This window comes from Acanthochromis polyacanthus, chromosome 7 (assembly GCF_021347895.1).
Source record: "Acanthochromis polyacanthus isolate Apoly-LR-REF ecotype Palm Island chromosome 7, KAUST_Apoly_ChrSc, whole genome shotgun sequence".
In the NCBI taxonomy this organism is placed as follows: domain Eukaryota; kingdom Metazoa; phylum Chordata; class Actinopteri; family Pomacentridae; genus Acanthochromis; species Acanthochromis polyacanthus.
The window spans coordinates 15,793,728-15,809,750 of record NC_067119.1 but is presented as its reverse complement, the minus strand read 5'-3'; the positions used below and the strand labels follow the sequence as shown (position 1 = coordinate 15,809,750).

The 16,023-nt window shown below is 39.0% G+C and overlaps 1 protein-coding gene across 1 annotated transcript; it reads right to left on the bottom strand.

The window, feature by feature from the left end:
- Nucleotides 1-5,389: 5,389 nt before the first annotated feature.
- hsd17b3 (hydroxysteroid (17-beta) dehydrogenase 3) lies at nucleotides 5,390-14,434 on the bottom strand. The gene is made up of 12 exons (XM_022199971.2): nucleotides 14,182-14,434; nucleotides 9,081-9,127; nucleotides 8,372-8,447; nucleotides 8,144-8,251; nucleotides 7,964-8,031; nucleotides 7,286-7,330; nucleotides 6,702-6,736; nucleotides 6,527-6,608; nucleotides 6,381-6,446; nucleotides 6,128-6,277; nucleotides 5,923-6,026; nucleotides 5,390-5,723 (listed from the first exon to the last, which is right to left on the bottom strand). The coding sequence occupies exons 1-12, from the start codon at nucleotides 14,330-14,332 to the stop codon at nucleotides 5,633-5,635; spliced, it is 1,023 nt and encodes a 340-aa protein (XP_022055663.1). The 5' UTR covers nucleotides 14,333-14,434; the 3' UTR covers nucleotides 5,390-5,632.
- Nucleotides 14,435-16,023: the final 1,589 nt, after the last annotated feature.

Below are 16,023 nucleotides of genomic sequence, written 5' to 3'. Positions count from 1 at the left end.
TTATGAGGAATCCCATCATTCAGACTAACACTCCGATTGTGAGTGTAGCTTCTCTGGGCTTTTAAGGCACAAGAAGACTTAAATATGATCATTGCAGTTCTCCTCAGGGCACCTGCAATACTGTAAGTCATTAAATAATGTAATGAAAAAAATATAATGATGTAATTTGCTTGTTAAATTAACTTGACCATCGCAGGTGTTTATGTGGGAACAGGACGAATAGTTTCTATCTCAGGCCTATTCAAAAAAACCTAAACTTTTAGGTGACTCAGCAAGCAAACAACCACACAGTAGAGTCCTCCTGTTGTTACGGTAACAGGCAGAGGAAGTCTCTAAATGTGAAAAAGAAGAACTCACCCCCCTCCTGCCCTTCATTAGGAAATTACACACCATTTGCCCCTCATTCCTATCCAGTTACCCAGGCAACTGTTAGCTGTAATTTGGGTTAATTCACTGGCTCCTGGGCCCTTCCGTTCCCCATTGTGCCCCATCATAAAAGAGATATAACACAGATGCACACACATTCACACACACTTGTACAAACTAAGTTTCTAATGCAGTGACTCACGCAGTAAGAGAGACTAATCCTCATTTTGTTTGCCTCTCCTCAACACGGCTGGAAATAGGCCGTGTGTGTGTGAATATCAATGAATTGCACCGAGAGGAGATTCAGCTTAAAAAGCTTCACTCTAAGCATCTGTGTGGAGCTCTGGCAATCATTTAGTGATGAAATTCTGCAGAAATAGCTGTACAAAAGTGGCTCATTTTAATATTTTGCCTTGTCCTTTCTGACCCCGTCCTGTTTTGAAGGTGGATGAAACAGGAACGGAGGGAGGTCTACTCTTTTTGCTCCTTTCACAATGAAAGGAATGGAAAATTGTGTGTTTTCCCGTGGGGTAAATATTGAGAGAGTAGAGATATAAACGTACGGAAGAAAGGCTTTTTCTGAGCCGCCAGGGTCTCTGTTGCACTGCCAAAGGCCTGTGCGTCACTTGATCCATTGTTTAGTGTAGAGAGGTCTCAGTAAGCAAGGGGCTGCCTCCCTGCTCCAGCTGCAGCCTCTCTACTATTTATGTTTGCAGGGCCCTTTGCCTTGAAGTGAGGCTATACAAGCAAAGCCTAGCCATATGTGAGCACTGGGCCATCGGAGAAGTCACTGGCCTTTTCTTTTCCTTTTTCGACCATTCATCCATCTCTCTGAAGCTCCATTCTTCACTCTTCCTCTTCCCTTTACATCCCGTCTCCTTCGCCCCTATTCCCCTCATCGTGTTTGCTTTCCCTCGCTGACAGTCCAGCCCCTGACAGCCTGCTCTTTTTGGAAAAGATGAAGGGTTGGAATTATCTTCTTGAGTTTCAAAGACCCCTGGTCCTGGATGGGAGAGAAGTGGTAGTTCTTATTACTGCTGTGAGAAATAATTACCCCCAGAACTCTTCAGTGAGAATGAAGCGCTCGGCAGTGAAGTTTGAGAGACAAAGTGGTAATTATGTCACAGAAATATTTCAGCTTGTATAAATATTCAAATATTTACCCTGGTGTGTCGTGCTGTCAAGCGCAGCACATTCACAAAATGGAAACATTCAGAGTGTATTGGTTGTCTGGGTTTTCCAATGTGCAGTATTCCAAAACTTTTATTAGGAGCTTCCTGATTGTTAGAATGAATAATTTAGAACTCGAAATAGTTCCTACTAAAACTCTGGATTCAACCTGGAATATTTTTTTTCTCTTTGTGAGGCAGGTTTAGTGAATAAGTGCATACATGTGTCTGAAGGTTAGTGATCCCAACCTTGGCTCCTGGGTGGGCTGCAGTGGCGATGTGCTTGTCTTGGATCATCTCTGGACCCTTCTGTTGACTGAAACAACAAGCAAGCAGCGTCCAGGGAGGAGAGAGGAGTCGCACAAGGAGCATCCTCAAAAGGCAGCACTTCTATCCTTTACTTTCAAACACACAGACGCGGACATTCACACGCAATCTTCATGGAGAACACGTCCTTGGAGCCCTGACCACCCATGCAAGCCATGGTCATCCACTGAAATGAAAACAGTGACTTTCAATTGACCCCTTCTTTAATGAATCTCTCATCTGCTAGAGGCTTCAGACATGCTGAAACTGCTTTTACTTAATATTTGTACTAAAATCTGATCCCATTGATGGTAAAACCATTATTACGCACATGCAGAAGAAAAGCTCTCCCACACTGATGGTCTGCATAGGAGGTGAACTACCTTGGATAACCTGCTATTATGGAACAAGTAATATTGACTTATCAACTCTGAGAACCTCACTTGATGTTGAAGAGGCTTTGAAAGGGTAGATTAAAAGGTGCCGTAAATGTGTCGGCACCAATAAACTGCAGATCACCTCAGGTAAGGAAAGTCCCTGCTCTTGAGCAACTCGGGTAAACAACTTTTGATTTCTTCTGCAGGTGACACAAGCAGCTCAGACTGCGGCTTTGAAGGAGACAACTTTACAGATAACAGACCTCCTGGAAACTCCCAGTGGTGGCGAGCTGTGTCATTACAATTTATTAAACTGGGAGTTTGGCTACGTTTTTTTTTTTTTAAGAAATCTGACATTTTTGCAGCTTTTGATTTCTCACACAACTTTTTGCAGTTGTATGTATCATGTCTCTGATCAGACGGAGATCATCCACTGGAAAAAAAATCTGACTTATCTTCAGTTTACATGAAGCTTGTGTGCTGTGGCTGCTGCAGATCCATTTTTGCAAGCAACAGACTGCAGTGTGAAATCTTTACATTTCATGACCTCTAGTGGCCAAATTGAAAGTTACAATGATCACATGCATTTGACAAAGAACACTGGACTCTATTAATGTGTGTCACATGAATTAATTAAATATCACCATAAACTTAGTGTTTAGATAAGTCATATAAAAGTATGTAGGCTTTCCTGTGATAACGGCTGCTGTGTGTTGTTCAGATTATGAAGCCCTCTGAGACAAAGTTGTAATTTAAGGTGAGATATTTATTTTTAAGTTTGTTTAGCAGGCATGTTGACACAGCGATAAACATAAATGCAGCTGACTTGACTTAACTGTCAAACCTTTTGTACAATGCATGGATTTTGTATTTAGCCATTTTGCCCTGGGCATTCTTACTGATGAGATCTTTCAGACATACACAACTTGTCCAGGACCACCTTTTGGAAATAATGTGCAGGAAAGCAATTTAATGTCAGTTTATTCCTGCTAATAGCAATATTGAAAACAGTCATATCACTTCATTTAATTTGCCCCCTAAAAACTTTATTTTTGTGAGTATTCAACTTCAAAAAGACACAAAAATCACACTATCTGAAAATGTTAATGTTGTATGTGATTTGAATATTTTTTTACTCTTTTGTTGTTGCCATGCTAGTGCTGTTGGTGTGAGAAAGACAACCCACAACAATTTGTCTGTTCATGTCGTTGTCTAAATATGTGTAGGACATACACTCTTCAGGTGTAAATGTTTAGGTGCTAAAGCTTTGAACACACGTATTATTTCCGTGCGCATGTTTTTAGGTATGCACTGTCTGTAAATGTCAAAACTATATTTGACGGAAATCAAGCATTGGTGACATAAATATGACACAGCAAAGGTCATATTTGTTGATTACAGAATCAATTAAAAAAAGTGCATGCCAAAATACATTGAGATTTACTGTTTTTATAAATATCAATATCAAGAGAGGAAAATAAAACAAATACATCACAGTGTCTTAAAGTACCTCAACGATGTAAACCTCTAAAACATATAAATTCTGTGAAAGACACAAATTCCAAGTTGGAATCTGCTCACCTGAGTCTGGAAGCTGACGAAATTTTAAAATATAGTTGAAATAACTTGTTACACTTATAATATTATCATAGATTTGCTTTTATATAATGATTCTTTTGGCCATTTTAGTTATTTCACTTCATTTCTTGACTATAATTCTTCTCTCTCCTCCCTTGTTTTATTGTTATCAGATGCTGTAAACATGCTGAAAGTGTATCAAGAAGTATCACAAGATCCGAACACAGACTATTCTTCTTGGTGGATGAGTTTTTCTTTGTCTTTTTCAAACAGTCAGACCAGATCATCTAAACTCAGGGTCACTCTGACCGTCCTTCCTTTGCACTTTTCCTATCCCCTGCACTATCTCTCATGGGGAAGATCATTCATCACGGTTGTCTAAACACTCCGGTCACCCTGTGATTAGTGACTCCTCGAGGTCAGACGTCTCCGTGGCACATACTAATTCGAACGCTTGTGTGCGTCTGCTTCTGCACATGCACAGATGAGGGAATGTTTGTGTCTACGTTAAACACTGTTCATCATCAAACACAGGTCTCCAGTGGGGGCTCATCTCTCAGGAAACAGGTAGAAGCTCGTCAGTTCTTCTGCTGTCCCCAAATGCTTCTGTGGATCAGAGCGGTGACTGACACCAGCGTGGTCTGGTGGTGTGTTCATGTGGTCAAATGTTTCTTCCATCTAAGCAGAGGACGGAGGATGCTACTGACATTTAAAAGTGTGTCTGTGTACATTATATAACAACAAGATGTGCACGATGGTGAAATAGTTTTGGAGAGAAGGCTCCAAACTCAATGTCATGTTTCTCATCAAGACTTATGATTATGAGACACTAGACACACAAACGCACACGTATCAGTCGTATCGGTGTTTATGTTGAGTCCAAGGATGTGATGTTAATTTGAAGGACATCAGAACATTAATTAACCACGCCTGACTTGTACGCCAGCGGGGTTACTGCAATCGCTTCGGCATCTGGCTGGCTGGGTAAGTATGTATGTGTGTGTATGTCCGTTCAGATATCTCTGCAAGTGCTGAAGTCAGGATAATCAAACTTGGCACTGAAGCTCGGTCTAAGGTCCCCTGCTCAGTTGTGGAGTTAGAAGTCAGCAGATCAAGGTCAAGGTCACAGGGGTCACTTAGCACATTTCTTGCATATTGCATCATTTGTATAGGAAGGGATATACATAGGATGATCAAAATTGATACAGTGTATCATGCATGGGCATGATTCTGCCATCTACTGAGGGCTCGTCTAGTTGTTTAACTGCATTTAGTGCCTCAAAGATTTGCTTAAAGACAACAATGGTGGTGTGGGTAAAGTTTTTTTTAATTATCTGTGCAACAGGTCAATACAGTTTCAAGATGTAAATTTTCAAAAAGAAAGTAGCATAACAGTTTCCTACTTATTTAACATAAACATATATGAAGGGAACTATAAAGAAATACACAGACTTATCTTTTGGAGAAGCTGAGCCACTGGACTGAGATAAAATTGCCTATCAAAATGTGAAATTGTGTCCTCTTGAGGGTCAATAAGAAAAGACTCAGTTTGTTTGGAATAAAGCAGAGATGTAAAAAGGGGTAAACACAAAGTCATGAACATATTTTTAATAAGATCAAAAACCAGAGGTATCATCCATCTATCCATCCATTCATTAGCTATACCCGCTTTATCCTGCAGAGGGTCTCTGTGAGCTGGAGGCAGGATACACCTTGGACAATCTGCCAGTTCATTGTAGGGCTGATGCTGAGGGATAGACAATGGAGCATTCTCGCACTCACACCTACAGTCAATTTAAAATCACAGAGATATCCCTCCCTCTAAAAAACAAGAACTTAAAACCAAATAATAGAATTTAGAAAGGTACTTTCCTGAGGGTAGTTTACCCACATTGTTCCAAAAGCTCCAAACAGGCGTAAACTACCCCTGCAAACAAAATAATACATTATTCATACATACACAGTATATAATTATAATATTTTTTACAAGTTTTCACATTTATCAGTTCCATAATTGCAAGCTTATTTTCTGTCAAGGAATGCTTGAACCAAATGTCTTAACATTACTTTTTGGGTTTTTTTCCTATTTACTTCCATTGTTTTCAAGAGTTGCACATGATGCAGACCTCGATGATTTCTGTGCTCTTTTCTTCTTGACATAGTGTTGCAGGCTGTGCTGCATAAACTCTGAATAGAAAGCCTTGAGGGGAATGGCCTGCAGTAACCAGCCCTGTATTAAGACACAAACACATTGATTTGTACAAGTCAGTCTCTCGCTGTGTTAACTGGCATTTGATGGCACTATAATATGTTTGTGGCTGTATGTCTTACCAGAAGTGTGTGACAGACGCTGCCATTTGTTTTGTCTCCAGCTCGGACGTACAGCAAGGAGCTTTTTACAAAGTCTTCTGGTGACAGAGTCACTGTGTTAGTTTGTTGGTAACCTGCCATTCGAGTGGAGATCCCAAATGGAGCTACTGCCTGAGAAAACAGGAACAGGGAGAAAGTTGTGGTACGATCTGAGATATATAAAATATAAAACTTTAAACTTTTATATTTTCCTCCTCCTGTAATGTCAAAGTACCTGCATAATAATTCCTTTGTCTTTGTATTCAGCTTGTAAACCTTGCGAAAATCTTTCCACAAACACCTATAGGAACACAAATTAAAATATGATTGATCATTTAATGTAATCCAGAACTAGAAGTGAACTGATGATGCTGAACTCACCTTTGATGCAGCGTACAGGGTGTATAGAGGGAATGGAATAGTGGCAATTCCAGAGGAAATATTCAAAATCAAGCCTTTTCCCCTGTAGAGGCAGAAAAAAATCTGTTAGGGTCTTGTTTTGTTGCCAGAAACTCAATTTATTCAGCATGTTATTGTTTTATCATGGGCAGGAAACCTGTTTGTCATGCCTGGGAGGATCATTTTGCACATCTGGAGAGAAAATGAAAACAAGTTTAGATTGGAGGGAAACAAAAGTATTGACAGAGTTAATTTGTTTGACAAGAAAACAAAAAATCATCGACAGTATGATATCCATTCCACCCATTTTTACCGCCCGGCAAAACAGCGTTTTCCGGAAGGTATTGTTTTCAGCTGCATGGTCTTGCTTGCTTGTTTGTCTGTAACACTTTGGTTTCCGCGCGATAACTCGATAAAATATTGATGTAGCCTCACCATATTTGGTACACAGGTGTAACATAATAAGACACAGGTCAAGTTCGCATTTGGTGACCGTGACCTCATTTTCAAGGTCACAGGGGTCATCTTTGTCGCCGGGCGGTGCAAGTTTGGTAAAACTTCTTGTTTTCATATTGTTTTGGTCAATATGAACTAAATTGGCCTAATGAAAGTCTGACTGAAATGTCTTCTATTCAGTGAGAAAGTAACAAACAGTTTATGTGCAAGTTTATGTCACTGAGATTTTATGGTGTGACTTATAATTCATTGTTCTGAAAAAAAGGTAGTGTTGAGGACCCTTACCTTGGCCATGGTTTTCACATTGCAGTTTATCACGTTTGTAATTGCCTGAAAGCAAATATAAACAGGATTTCATGTGTTATCTGACGAAAGAAGGTTTAGTGTTTAAGGGTTGATGCAGATAGAATATACTTTTTAAATTTGGTTCTTTGTGAAACCCTGTGAGGTTCAAAACTTGACTGATACGTGACTGAAAAATTACTACAAATAAATCTAATTTGTCAGTTATGCAAATGGGCTAGTGCAAATAGAAACAATCTGTACCGGAGTCATTAAAGGTTTTTGACCTGTGGCTATGGAGCTGTTCAGTAACTTGAGCAAGCACATGGGCATGCCTGTGCCTGTGAAAACACACACTGGTGATGCAATTGTAACCTGCCAGGCGGTTTGACACTGGTGATTACATGCCAAGATTCATAGCTCTGCACCAGTAAAGACTGAAAAAAATCCAAAGATATATGTAGATAAACATAAATAAGCACAATGCAGGATTTAAAATATCTGAGAGTTGCTTTTGTCCATAATTAACATGGAAGAGGACCCATTCAGGATGTGTGTTGGAGCTGAAACTCAAACACTTGATGACTTTTTCATGAGAAACGTGAAATGTGAACAAGACATTTGTGTGCAAGAAAACAACACAAGGCCCCTTTTAGTAGGAGCTGCTGAGGTGCCACTGACCTTGTCAAGCTCCTCAAACTCCAGGAATTTGCAAGGGATGTAACTGGGTAGTGTACCTACGTTGTTGACTGGAATAGTGGGAAAAAGCTGTAGTTTCAGATGTGGAAAGAAACAACTGATACTATTCTAAATATGGATTTATTACATGACATTACATGCAAGAACGAATAAATGTCTGACCTAAAACTCCAACGATGAGGTCCTTCAGCTGAGCCTCTATTTCATCGAAGACATTTTGATCTGTGAAGTCTGTTGCTATCACTTTCACAGTCCGCCCTGTGGTCTCACCTGTGGAGAAAGAGGAAGTCTCAATATGCAGCACAATGTGTATTCTTACAGACGACAAGCAGTACATCTGTAAATGTCATCAATTTTTAAAAAGACCCAATAAAACATCCAAGTGTATACCTATTTCCTTGGCCACCTGATCCAGTGTTGCTTTGGTTCTACTCATGATAACAACGTTCATTCCTCGTTCAGCCAGCTGAGAAGCAAAAGGGCCATAGTAGAAAGGAGTCCAAAGGAAAATAAAAAAAAGTAAATATACATTAAATAAAAAGTAAATATCCTAGCCTGCATGATGAACTTGGCAGGAAAAAATTGATTATACATAAAAAGTTATAATGTGCAACAGATGTTTTATCTTTGAAAATGTATTTGGTTTTGGTTTGTTGAACTTCAGTTTTGTGCACAGAATTATTTGTCAAACACTACCATTCAGAAGTAAGGAGTCACTTAGAAATATCCTTATTTTTGAAATAAAATCATTTTTGAATAAAGATAACATTAAATTAATCAGAAATACAGTCTAGACATTGTTAATGTGGTAAATGACTCTTCCAGCTGGAAACGGCTGATTTTTAACGGAATATCTGCATAGGGGTAGAGAGGAAAATTTCCAGCAACCATCACTCCTGTGTTCTAAAGGTACACTGTGTTAACTAATGGTGATGAAAGGCTAATTGATGATTAGAAAACCGTTATGCAACTATGTTAGCACATGAAATCAATGACCATGTGAGGTTTCGTGAAAACATGAAATTGCCTTGGTGACCCTAAATTTTTGAATGGTAGTGTCCATGCTAAAACAAGCAGTGCTATTCATACGATCACTTACTGCAAATGCGTAGGCTCTTCCTATGCCTTCTGACGCTCCAGTCACCACTGCAACAAGGATGCAAAGATCAGAGTTACAAATGAATTCACTCAGCTGTCATATTGTCCTACAGTTTCCTCTCTAATCACCAGAGGCGCTGTGATTCAGAGCTGCACTACCTTTTAGTCATAGGATAGTCTTTGTATTTGTATAACCGGCCCATTCTGTTCTTACACACTGTGCTGAAACAGCATGTTCCCCAGCAGTGATAAAGAATTCAGTGAGAAGAAACAGGAGCTGCCCATTTCTGTATGAGTCTCCCATGTCCTCCTTATCCCGATTACAAAGATCACCAACTCCTTTCGTCACCTTTTTCAAATCTAAAGTGATAAACATTTACATCTAACTGGGATTCAAGATTCAGAAAAGAGCACTTTGTAAATGGGGAGCATTAAATGAATGTGTTGTTAGGAAGATGCTAAACCAAATGAGTATTCTGAGACTGCCAAAAAATCCCGCTCAGATGCAGGGAGGCATTCGGCCTCTATTTATTTAGCTGAATGAACAAAGTGAATGCACCTTGCAAGTGTGTAAGCACTCCTTTGTTTCTGACTAAATGAGAACATTGGCAAATGGCAAAGCTCAAATCACCAAAACATGTAGAAAACTCACTTCCTGAATCAGCTCAGTGCAACGTTCCGCACTCAGACAAGCCAACAAGTTGTTTCTTGCACTGAGGTTTTTCATTGTTGTTTGACTGAGAAGCAGAAATATGATATCATCTCCTTGAGAATAGTGATCCAGGCTGGCACAAACTTTACCTCATAATAAAAGAAACCAACAAAATTCATTACTTATAAAATGTTAAAATAAAATCATATGAACCTTTGACCCCCCCCCCAAGTTACAGTTACTATGCCTGTCAAGATCTCCCATCAGCAGCGTAAAAGATACCAGATTTATCACTCAAAAGCCGTTACATTTTTTTTTTAAAACAGAAGGCTCATGCCAGGCTTTCTTCTAAGCCAGTGATTATGTGTCTCTATCAGATTTTAACTAGAACTCAGAGGTCCCCAGCATCAGCTCTGTACATCTGTTAAAAACCGATGTGAGTCATTTGAAAATGTGAAAGCTGCAAAGTCTCTGAAGTGCATTTAATGGCTTTATGCATTAACCAGTTTTGCAATTTCAGCACATTTAGGAATGTATCTGATTTGCAGGGTTTGCTTTACCGAAATTACAAAAAAAAGAGAGAAAAAAGTCATGATTTCTGACTTACCTGCAGCAGTATCTAGCCGTGCACATTATTTGGTTTTGTTTGATCAGGTGCATAAACAGCTATCTATTCCTGAGATTACTGCTGCCAGTCTTACATGCTTCGACGCTCAGAGGTAAAAGAGACAAAAACCATGTAACATGCTTACAACAATGATATATTTTTTATTAAAAGCACATTTTCCAGAATCAGTGTCCATTAGAAAGGGACTATATATGTTAAAACAGTTAAAAGCATGATGTCAATTTTACAGAGCACCCTGGTTTTGCAAATATTGTTACTAACGAATTATCTTAATTACATTTTTTACACAGGAGTGCCACAAACCAATATTCCAATCCCCTCTGGATGCTTTAAATCCTGATCACATTAAGCTCAAATTATCTGTTGGCTACATACCACGACAGCTAAGTGAGAAAGTATGTGGGTTATGTTTCTTTGCTTGTTTATCGCTTTAAACCAGTCATTTAATGGAACTGCGACAGGTCCCTGTGATGATTAAATACGCAAATATTTCGTCCTTTCTGAAGAAACCTGTTCTCTATCCAACATTTTCTCATAACTGCAATTGCCCACAATACTCTTTGATCCAAACATAACTGAGAAATTGGCAGCTGAAGGAAAGCAACATAGGACTGGGAAAGTTTGGAAACCAGATTTCTGGAATGCTTGCTCTCAGTAGAGTGAAGTGAAATTGCTCTCTTGAAAGTTTCAGTCGCATAGTTATGATCTGATGTTTCTACATTTGTATTAACTTGCATTGCTGTAAAGGCGTTATGTTTAATTAATAAACTTACCCACTATGTCTGCAGCGATTTTGAAATGTTTCACTGAACAGATCTTTATTAATACACAGAGTTGCAGAGTTGTGCACATCATCATAATAGGAATTTTGGTTTGTTTTGACCTGTTTCTAAGCCGACTGAATCTTTATGAATTCACCTTGAAACTATATTGCTCATAAAAGTTAATTATGTCTGTATATTTCCACAACACTTGTGTGAACAGGTGAATTAGAGTAGTCTGACTTAGGAATGCTCTGGTCCACCTCTGACTTCTGTGAGACTTATTTCTAGTGCTAAAGTGCTAAAAGAACTACTCTCAGTCTCAAAACATAGGAGTCGTAAGGTTAGTACTGCATTTCCTTTATTTTTTAGAAATTCATCTAAACCTGGCTATTTTGGAGCAACTTTTCGTCTTCGAAGATTGTGTGAGCCCTTGATCAGGATGCCTTCCTGTGGGAAAATTCCAAACTAAGAGGAGATCCCTTGACACAACAATAAACATACATAATCAACCTGATATGGCATCAACACGCCAGGACCTGTAAGACATGTCTGGAAAATGAGCATCTTGGCCAACTTGCACATTCTACTGCCATGAAACCACATCATCATCATATATCCACAACATTTTTTTTTTTACATCTTATTAACTGAGATGCTAAAATGTCAGCTTAAATGGCTACAACAGAACTTTACCCATGTGCCTATTGGTGACTTCTAGGGTTACTGGAATTGGAAGTTCCACAACTACACAGCTGTTGCTTGACTTTTTGCATACACAGAAGTTAGGTGTGACCAGTTTTGGTCCTTGGTGGCAACAATTTTTAGATCTCATTGTACTAGTAACTGTACCAATAAAAGAAAATCAATAACACAGGCATTAACTAAAATCCTTATGTTTCTGTAGACAGAGTTTCACAGGGGACAGATTACTGGAACTATATTCTCAAATAGTTATAAAAACATGGTTATATAATATCGGTATTTTTCAGTGTCAAACTCTGTGAATTTAATTAACGAGCAGAGAAAAATCTGCCTTCAGAGTAGTTTCAAAAGAGACGTTGTTCTGACATTTTTCTTATGCAAATGAGTTCTGTGAACTGCAACGGCCCGTGGAGGCCTTTCTTCAAAGAGAACTGCTGTGAGACAGAGTGATGCAACCAAAAAAGACATACTGTGATTCCTGCTGGTTGGTATTAAATCAAATTATAGTCAACAAAACAAACATATCTTTTTGAAAACATAAAATTACGTGTGATTTATGTTAATAACTTTGCGCATATTCTAACCATAAGAACTGCTCTTGTGGAACCTCATTTCTGGGGCATTTCTGGTGAAGAAAAAAATACCTATTCCAGGGTAGGTATTTCTGAGTGTCTCTCAAAAACTTCTGTGTGGGTTTCAAAACTGATTGGACAAGTGTATTTTTTCTGTTGTCGAGCAGTAATCCTCTCTTAAATATCCCCATTGAAGACATAAAATATCGGCTAATATAACAAACCTCCATTGTTCTATTTGCTATGTGTTCATTGAATCTACATCCTATACCTGCTATTTGTTGTTTTTTGGCACACTCTGAGTCAATGTCACAGTTGTACCTGTTGGCTCCTACAGAACTGGGGGCTGTTCCTATAAAACTTCAAGCCACCTGACACCTTCCCCTAGTGTAGTGTAGTGCATAAATCTAATACATTATATATTTGTATCAGTTTAAGTGGGTACCCTACTATACATTTAAGCTCATTGAAATTGCAAAGACTGTTCTGTGAGGAACAGGAGGGAACAAGTGGGAAATGAAAGCAGCGGCAAGGGGCTTAGTCATCCCTAGAACAAACTGTTCTGATGTTTTTCCTCTGTGCTGGAATGGAATGCAGGTGGACTTCTGAAAGAAAGGAAAGATTGGCCCAGTGCTCTATTTTTCACAAAGGCTCCTTTAAGCACTGTGGGAGACTGAATAACCTCTTCAGAAGATGCCAGAGGTAGTCTCTTCAGTCGGTTGAGATCACTCTGGGACCTGTAGAGGAATGTTGCTGGGAGACTGTTGGCTGACTGTGTCGCTTCAGTTGTGTTTAAGTTAAAGTGGCACTCTTTTCAAGTTTACAGGAAGGTTACGAGTTGGATTCATTGCACCAGCTGGAAAATGCAGCAGCGCCTCGCTTATCATTTCCCTTTGTCGATTTATGTGTGAGCGAATGAATAATGATGGATTCATTGTAAAGCGCTTTGGGTGTCTTGAAAAGCGCTATATAAATGTAACCATTATTATTATTATTATTATTATTATTTACCCTGAAGGCATTCTTGGTAAAGTGCTCTAGCAAACAATGTGGTTTATTCTGTCATTAGGAGCTATTGTGTACATATAATGTTCTTCTATTTTCAGTCACACATGTTTTCCCTCCTTGTCATATGGTTTAACCATAACCACACAGACAGTAAAGATTCTGCATACAGAGTAAATGTGAGAATAAGTGAAATAATACGTTAAAAAAAATCAAACATATATGTCCTTCATGTAATGTACATGCAAATAATGTGTTGCTATACAAATGAGTCTGAAATACATATAAAATACTGACAATTTTTTTGTATATGCAAGCAGCTGCTCAGTAGGTATGAACTAATGGCTTTTAGGCAACATCAATACTTGCTTCTTTAGGTTAAACATTACTCAACTGCCATCTTGTGTAACACTGAAGAATCTGAACAAGTCTGAGCTGGAAAATCATCCGTTACTTTACAGTTTCGCAGCCAAAATGTATTCACCGATCTCTGAGCTTCAGTAAGCTTCTGTATTCGTTTTGTGTCTTATGCATGTAGGGACACATTCTGCCAGAAGCACTTTTGCACATAATGCTCACACAGCTATAAATACATATGTACTACAATTAACATCTAAATTCCACTGAATGCTGTATATCCCAAGTCCTAATATTATTAGCCCCAGTATATCCTGTTAGAGGACTGACATACAGCACATACATGCATATGCGCATCCACAAGCACACACACACACACAAACAGACACACACTGACACATACACACACACACACTGCTCACCTGCCCACTCGCCCATAGAGGTGAAGAAAGTTTTTGGCAGTGGAAAGCACAGTTTTGGAAAAAGCATCCTAGTGAAAAGCAGCAGTTTAACTCCATAGTAGACAACAACGGCAGCACCAAGAGAGAGGAAAAATGGTTCCATCAAATCCATGCTTTGCTGTTCTGATACAGCAAGATTTAAGCTTCTGTTTGTGTGTGTCTGCTGTAAGAAAAAGTTTTGACACCAGTGATAAGACTGACAGAAAGAGAGGGAATAACCCAGTTAGAGGACACTCCCATTTCCAGACACACATACACTCTCACTCGGTCTCTGACTTGTGTGCAAATACACAGTCTATCTATCTATCTATCTATCTATCTATCTATCTATCTATCTATCTATCTATCTATCTATCTATCTATCTATCTATCTATCTATCTATCTATCTATCTATCTATCTATCTATCATCTATCTATCTATCTATCTATCTATCTGTCTGTCTGTCTGTCTGTCTGTCTGTCTATCTATGTATCTATCTGTCTATCTGTCCATCTATCTATCTATGTATCCTGTCTGTCTGTCTGTCTGTCTGTCTATCTATTGACAAAATGAGGGAAGACAAGGGTGACTGAGATGATGAACCAACAAATTAAATTAGATGAAAGTCCTCAGTAGTAACAGTCCAACACAAAGAAAAAAGCTGCATAAAATGGCATGTCCTCCATTACCCAACAGGTATCTCTCTGCCACAGAAAGACGAGTGCAGCAGCAGACTTGCTCTTCAACTCACCTCTGTGTAGAGAAGCATTCTGTTCTTTTCCAATTGCCAACTGACTGACAACGTCACCAGGTGACGCTGTTTGAATCTTTGGCAAGTGAGAATCAAAAACATGACTACTGTACCGCAAATTGCCGTATGTGCCATAAAAAGTGCAGAACGGATATTTTCGAGATTGATGATATAATTTTAAATGCAAAAAAATGAATTTTTTTTGCATCAATCTGCACCTAATAATCTTTAAATGAAAGCTACTTTTTTTGCAGTTTCTTAAAAAATCATTCAAACTCTTGATTCAGTAATCGTGTGAAGCTTTCTCTGGAAGCAGTTACCATTTCGTTTTCTCAGTAAGTCCCTCCAGGCTTTGTCCACCTGGATTTTGACAGTTGATCCCACTTTTCCTGACAGATCCTGTCAAAGTTTGTCAGGCTGAAGAGGAAGACCCTGTAAGCTGCCATCTTTACATATCTCAGCACATATTATATGAGGCTTATGTCTGAGATTGAGTGCTAGTCCACTCATGATCCACCGATTTTCATTGTTCTCTGTAACAGTGACAGTAAAGAGCTATTCTATTCTATGAACAGTCAAGCAATTGTCCTGAACCTGCTCCGATGCTGACTTGAGCAGTGGGTGAGTGTTTTATCTGCTCTATCAAAGAGACCCCATTGTCGGGGTGCTGCTGAGATGGAGATGTGTCCTGGTCACCTCCCTTCTTTGCTTGGTTCTAGTTGAGGCTGACAGCAGCAGAATCATGGCTGTTTCAACCTTTTTCCATGTCACGAGTTCTTCAGGTCAGCGTGTTCCTTGGATCCCTCGTCTCGCCACAGTTTCGTCGAGGAGGTCTACAGAGAATTCTTCAGTCATGGCTGGGTTTTTGTTATGATATACGACTATGTGACTTTGTGCAAGCCATTCAGTTTACCACAGGAGCACCACAATGCCAAAGTGTCTGAATATGTTTTTTTAAACATGTTTAATCTTTGATTTTTAGAAACCTTTTTAAAGCATGATTTCTCTTGTCATTTATAGATTATTAAGTATCAGAGATTGAAGGAAAATACAAATTAAACCCATTATAAT

Excerpts from the sequence above, each read along its gene's own strand:
- hsd17b3 (XM_022199971.2), bottom strand. The coding sequence starts at position 14,332 with ATGGATTTGATGGAACCATTTTTCCTCTCTCTTGGTGCTGCCGTTGTT. Across the intron at positions 8,252-8,371 it reads TCAGGTGGCCAAGGAAATAG|GTGAGACCACAGGGCGGACT; the intron begins GTATACACTTGG and ends CTTTCTCCACAG. Across the intron at positions 6,447-6,526 it reads CCCTGTACGCTGCATCAAAG|GTGTTTGTGGAAAGATTTTC; the intron begins GTGAGTTCAGCA and ends GTGTTCCTATAG.